This window comes from Cuculus canorus, chromosome 5 (genome assembly GCF_017976375.1).
Source record: "Cuculus canorus isolate bCucCan1 chromosome 5, bCucCan1.pri, whole genome shotgun sequence".
NCBI lineage: Eukaryota > Metazoa > Chordata > Aves > Cuculiformes > Cuculidae > Cuculus > Cuculus canorus.
In genome coordinates, this window is record NC_071405.1 from 49,827,919 (window position 1) to 49,833,918 (window position 6,000).

Sequence of the window (6,000 nt, forward strand, 5' to 3'; positions counted from 1 at the left end):
TCTTTTTTTTTGTCATTTCTTAAACACATGTTTGTATTTATCTTACAGTGAAGGGAAAGCTGGAGGGCCAGAAGCAGCTGACTTCTCTGATATCCTACAACTGGGTACCAGTGCCAAACTGGCACAGCCGGGCTCTGCAGCAGCATTTTCTTCAAAGTCTACTCGTGGTGCCCTGCTGAGAGAATCGTACGAGAATCTGCCTCTCATCCGCTCCTGCTACATTTCTCATTTTGTTCACTTGCAGCCTAACCTTCTGCGTTCCCAAGCATCCTACCAAGGACGGAATTACCTCATCCAGTCAATGCTGCTTCCTGAAGTCAGAGGGCCCATCCTGCCTTCAGATTGGCCATTCTTTCCGCTTATCAACCTCTACAACAAAGTGACTAATGCAGAGACACGTGGGGCTGTACTGAGCTCTCTCCCACTTGATCTTGTCAACACTGTGACCTGGAACCTCCAGTGGGTCTTGTTGCTAGAAACCTGGCGGGCTAAAACACTTCAGAGCATCCCTACTGCTGCCAAACTTGCACGGCTTATGTGTGTGTTCCTCACAGGCAGTGACCTCTTTCTAGAAACACTGATCCACCGCTACACAGCTGCCCTTCTCTCTGTGTATTGCCAACCCAAGGCACTGGACTCCCTAAACTTGGATGCCCCTCTCCCTGGTTTGGCGTCCTTCCACGATCTCTACATAAGTCTTCTGGAGCAGTTTGAAGGTGTCTCCTTTGGAGATCCGCTCTTTGGAGTCTTTGTTCTCCTACCTCTACAGAAGCGTTTCAGTGTTCATCTGCGTCTCTCTGTTTTTGGGGAGCACACAAGTATCCTGCGAGCACTGGGAGTGCCACTCCAGCAGGTAATCGTGGTTTGTGGTAGCTGCTTGTCACTGCATATTTCTGGTTACTGTGCTCTTGCCTGTGTTTCTCCAACCTTGACATGGGCATCCTCCTAGTACATCTTGTCTTTCTCATCCCTCCTGTTCAGTAGAATAATCATGCTTTCTTTGCTTAGAATATTTCCATTCTCTCTGAAGAAAGTCCAAAGCATCAAATGTAAAATAAAATAGGAATGGAGAGTAATGTTCTTTTGATTTAGGGCTGTAACAGTAGTCTGTATATTTTATTGTTGTTGTTATTTGTCTGATCTAGTTTAAAGTTTGCTAATACGAAGATAAACTTTCACATTTTTTTTCCAAACAACTGTGAACCAGCAGTTTACGTGAGATCAGTACTTTCCATTGTGCGATTGCAGCGCTTGTGCTCTGCTTGTAGTAAAGCTGCAGCCAGTTTTTTCTCTGTTAATATGGCCAGATAAGTTTTTGTTTCATAAGCTAGGAAAGCCAAGATATTCTGGCCTGCTTCTTATGGTAGACTCTGTTCCCTGATGTTTCTAGTAGCCTTTCCCTGTTTCTGTTCCAGTTCCACTAGTATATGTAGGAACAGAGCCAAATGCTATATTCCAGTCTAAAGCCTTGCTTTCACGTGCTTTATTTTGATCCCTCAACACCATCTGTCTTAGTACCATCAGAATTGTGGTGTACATTACAGTGGAGAATATCTCGAAGCAAATTGTTTTCCATGTGCTTAGAATTTTTTTAAATGACAAATACTTTGAACAATGTTTTCATTGCCATGTTGCTTGAAAGCAAACTGTTGGAAAATCCGAGCCAGGTCACTTGAGGAAGTGTTGTTTGTTTGTTTGCTTTTTCCTTTTTTTCTTATGTTGAGTTAAAAATACCATAGTGGGCAATAGGAATACTGTAGCAGGTAGACTGCTATTTGAATTAAGTAAAATCAATGATTGTCTTTAATTGTGCAAAGAAAATGCTCTAAAGCTCAATGTGTAATTTTAGCCCTAGAGAACTTATTTTAAAATTGAGAAGAATAAAAATTGGACTTTCGGAGAAGGGAGAAGCAAACAAAACCAAGTTGTTATTAAAAGCTTTATTAAGCAGTTTTTTGAAGCTAGATAGCGAAGCCAGAAAATGTTGGAAAGATCACTTAACAATAACAGTAACTCTGGCATATATACCTGTTTTCTTTTTCTGGCTAAATGCATAGGTCAGTGGTACATTAGCAGGTTGTGGTGCTTGTGAAAGTACTCAATCTTCTCACTTTGAAACTACTCTTCTTACCTGTGCCAAAAATAAACTGCAGTAGTTTAACCAGTAAAGCATTTCTTCATAAAGCTGAAGAGGTCTTGAGGGTGCTTTATCAAAGGCATGTCACATTAGTCAGTGTGGGCAGTAACAGCTCTGCCATCGAGGTATGTTGTGTTATATGGAAGTACGCACACAGACAACAGGCAAAGGGCACCCTAAAGCTGTGAACTTCCCCTCACTACTTCCACCTTGACAAAAATTGTGATGTTGCCTCTGGGTGGCTTTGTTGCAGTTTCCTGTGCCTCTCGAGCGATATACTTCCCCTTCAGAGGATAACCTGAACCTCCTGCGACTCTACTTCCGAACACTGGTTACTGGTGCGCTGCGCCACACCTGGTGCCCTGTTCTTTACGTGGTGGCTGTAGCTCATGTGAACAGCTTTATTTTCTCTCAAGACAGCACAACACAGGTAAGTAAAAGATAGCAGAGCCTCAGGGCTGGAAGCTTTGGGGTTTGAATCTACTCTTCCCAATGGTCTAGCCTGGCTTGTGGTGAAAAAATGATTGTAAGCGAATGTTTTGAGGACTGGTCATCTGTTTGAGAGTTGACATATGAAAGCAGACAGCAGCAGGTTCCTTATACCCTAAGGTACTTGTATCAGTGATAGCCAATACTACATAAACCTTCAAAGCCAGCAACCAGGGTTATGGGGATGGCCTAATAAAGAATGAAGCAGAGTGATTGAGGGAGATGCTTAGGCAGAGAGTCTTTATAATAGGTTTAGTCGCTGCTTGGGGCAATCTTAAGGTGCAGAGTGCTCTGTCCTTTTACCTTGCTTGAACAACCAAGCAGAAGCCCTCCCGTGGCCTTGGGGCTTCTGACAATGATTACTTGTGCTATCGCTCTAACTCTGATCTACAGTTCTACCAGAAAGTTGAGGAGTCAGCTGAGTTTTGGGTCAAGCGAGGGAGGACAGAGGCAGGATCCAAGCAATAGCCATCTCAAGCCCTTTCTGATAGAACAAGCTGCTCTTTGGAGCATTATCGTAATGAGCAAAGCATCCTCCTGGAGTGCTCTACATACATGAGCAAAAAGTAGCATTGTGCCATATTAAGCAAAGTATGTGTTTTGTTCTCAGGAGACTGATGCTGCTCGGAAAAGCATGCTGCAGAAGACATGGCTGTTGGTGGATGAGGTAGGATCTGTAAGATTCAGTCTATGCCACTGGGATTTAAGTTCATGAGACACAATACTCTTACAGGTTTACGTTTGGCTTTTGAAATTTTGTGTCTGACTACCTTGCTAATTTGAGAAAGAGAGCAGCACAATTTTGACGTGTGATAGCTATGAATACTGTTGTCCAGTTCTTGTAGTAATTGAATTTGAAGCCCTGAGCCTGTTGGAGCCAAGATGAATCTCCTGTACCATGCCTCTTGGTGAAGCAGCATTGTATCTAGATACTGAGAGGTCCTAGAGGGAAGATTGCGGCACAGCTATGAATAGGTGGTCAGCAGGGATCTCGCTTAACTCTTGGCTGGATGTTTCCCCTAGAAGAACAAAATAGATAAAAGGTTTCTTTTTTCTCTGGGAGCTTGCCAAAGGGTCATTTGTGTGGCAAGCTAGGTCATTTGGCCCTCTATGTTTAACATCCAGGGTAAATTCTTAAATAACACTCAAAACCCCACTTGTGCATCTGGCAAGAAGTCATTGTGAGGGGTTGTTGAGGAGACGGTGGAGTTGTGCTCTGAAGAGGAAATCTCATGCAAATCGAGAGTGAATTTTCTTGGAAGAAACTCACCTTTTATAGCTGTTCTATTGAAGACAATATAATTAAATATGTTGAGCGTGATGGAATTGTACTGTTCAGCAGATTGCCATATTATGTTGATGACAGTGTGGAAGAGATTAGATTCTTTTCAGACATGCTTAATGGCTGCTGTTTCTTTCTTCAGACCTTGAAAAAGCACCTGCTGTACTACAGACTGCTGAATGCAGAGAGCTCTTTGGGATTTGATCTTTATGAGCAGCTCCCTCCCATGCGACTGAAGTACCTGCAGATGGTGACACGGAAAGAAAATAATGAGAATGCACCAGCACTAGTATAGCAAACACTCGTGCAAGAAGAGGGCCAAGAGGCAGAATGGAAGAGCTCAGCTTATGCTTCACTGATGAAACTGTGTGCAGTTCAGACAGTTTCAGTGTCTTACCTGGACACTCTTGGCATATTCACAAAGTGCAGCACTAATAGAATGCTCCCAACCCTGTAGAAAAATACACCTCTTCTCAAGATATGGCAGTATGTGTGTGTAGCATCTTTACAAAGAATGGTGGAGCATTTTCATCCATTCTCTTTCAGGCTGTTCTGCTTCCCCACGGAGAAAGTGAGAATGTGTCTTGAGAGACACTGGACTGTTGAATAAACTGAAGGAAGTGGAAAAGCTGTTTCATTCAGTCACACTGGAGACTGTGGGTTTTCAAGATGTCAGTCTTCCCCAGATCTTTCCCTTGCCTTTTTTTTGTATCCTGGGTTTTGAATAGTCCTTTTCCTACATGATCCCCTGCAAATAAACTGACAACAGAACAGGGAAGAAGCTGATCCTGGATGCTTTTTTTAAAAATTGTATAGACAAACAGTTTCTCCAGGACAGTGTTCTGTGCACACAATCGGTCCCACAGACATATTGTATCAGACCTCTAAGAAATAACAGTTCCTCATGGAGTGCTACAAACCCTGGATATCCTCCCTTGGCTGTCTTTTGCATAGTCTCTAAACTGCTTTCTTGTCTCCCTTAATTTGGTTACATGTTTAACAAGATCAAAAATAATTTCTTTGCAGGGCAGGACGTTTGGCAGTAACCACTCCCCAGTGGGCTCCCCACTGCCCCAGCCCCTAGAGAGGGAGGAAAATAAAGTATCTGCTTGTTTAACTGGAATGTATATTGGTTGCCCTCTGAGAAGAGTTCAATGTAATTTAAATTTAAAAGTGGAGTTCCTAAGCTTAAACATAATTTTAAAAATTCCTAATTTGATCTCACTTCTACATCCAAATTCTGTATTGCAGCCACATACACAAGGGCTACAATTACAGTGCCCTAAATGGCTCATCACAAGTGCCAGATCAATTCCAGGATTTACCCTAGGTGTGATCTCACTGGATGTTTAATTTGTATCCAATAATTTTTGCCAAACTCTGCTCACTTTGAGCAGAAAGTGCTCAAAAAAGTGGCAGGCTTTTGTTTCGAGAACTTACTTTTAGGAACAAACTTTGTTAAAGTTATTTCTTCTGTTTTCTTCTTACAAGTAAATTCTTCTGGAACATACAGGGTCATGCCTAGACTGAAGACCTATGCTTCTTTCCTTACCTGTCAAACAGGCCAAGGTGGCTTCCCTTCAAAGAAATCATGCCTGTATTAACCTTGCAACAGTGAATGTCCTAAAAAGAGTGTGAAACACTTAATAGGCCAGCTTGTAATTGTTAACTTTGCTCCAGACAAGAAACAAATTCCAGCTAGGAACTTTGTGGCATGGTCTTCAAGTGTACCAGTCCCCCTTAGATTACCAGAAAACATCCCATTCATCTTTTTCCCCATTATTTCAGATAGGACGTGGGTGGAATTGATGTTTCATTTTAATCTCTTTTTCTCCCCCCTGCCACTTCCTCAAAGCTTTTGATCTGTGGTTTCTCTCTGCTGCAGATCAGTGCACATAAAGTAACAAAAGCACAGTGCTCAACGTGGGGGTTTTTATTTTTAGTTATTTTGAACGCTTGATGCAATAAAAAAATGCGATTTAAATGCATTCAAGATTCTATTCTGGCTAGAATGTGGGAGCCCAGCAGTTGTCCTTCAAGTGCACTGGATAGTGTATTTTAAAGATTTCTAGCTGCCCATGTAAGAGCAGCC

At 42.3% G+C, this 6,000-nt stretch overlaps 1 protein-coding gene across 3 annotated transcripts in view; it reads left to right on the forward strand.

Moving 5' to 3' along the window:
- The window catches only part of RPAP1 (RNA polymerase II associated protein 1), a 41,484-nt gene extending 36,190 nt beyond the window's left edge, over window positions 1-5,294 (forward strand). For all 3 annotated transcript variants that reach the window (XM_009569987.2, XM_054068464.1, XM_054068463.1), the window contains exons 22-25: window positions 49-853; window positions 2,391-2,567; window positions 3,237-3,293; window positions 4,051-5,294. In XM_009569987.2, coding sequence (XP_009568282.2) covers window positions 49-853; window positions 2,391-2,567; window positions 3,237-3,293; window positions 4,051-4,203 — 1,192 coding nt within the window. In that variant the 3' untranslated portion in view covers window positions 4,204-5,294. The remainder of the gene's footprint in view (window positions 1-48; window positions 854-2,390; window positions 2,568-3,236; window positions 3,294-4,050) is intronic.
- The last annotated feature ends 706 nt before the right edge of the window (window positions 5,295-6,000 follow it).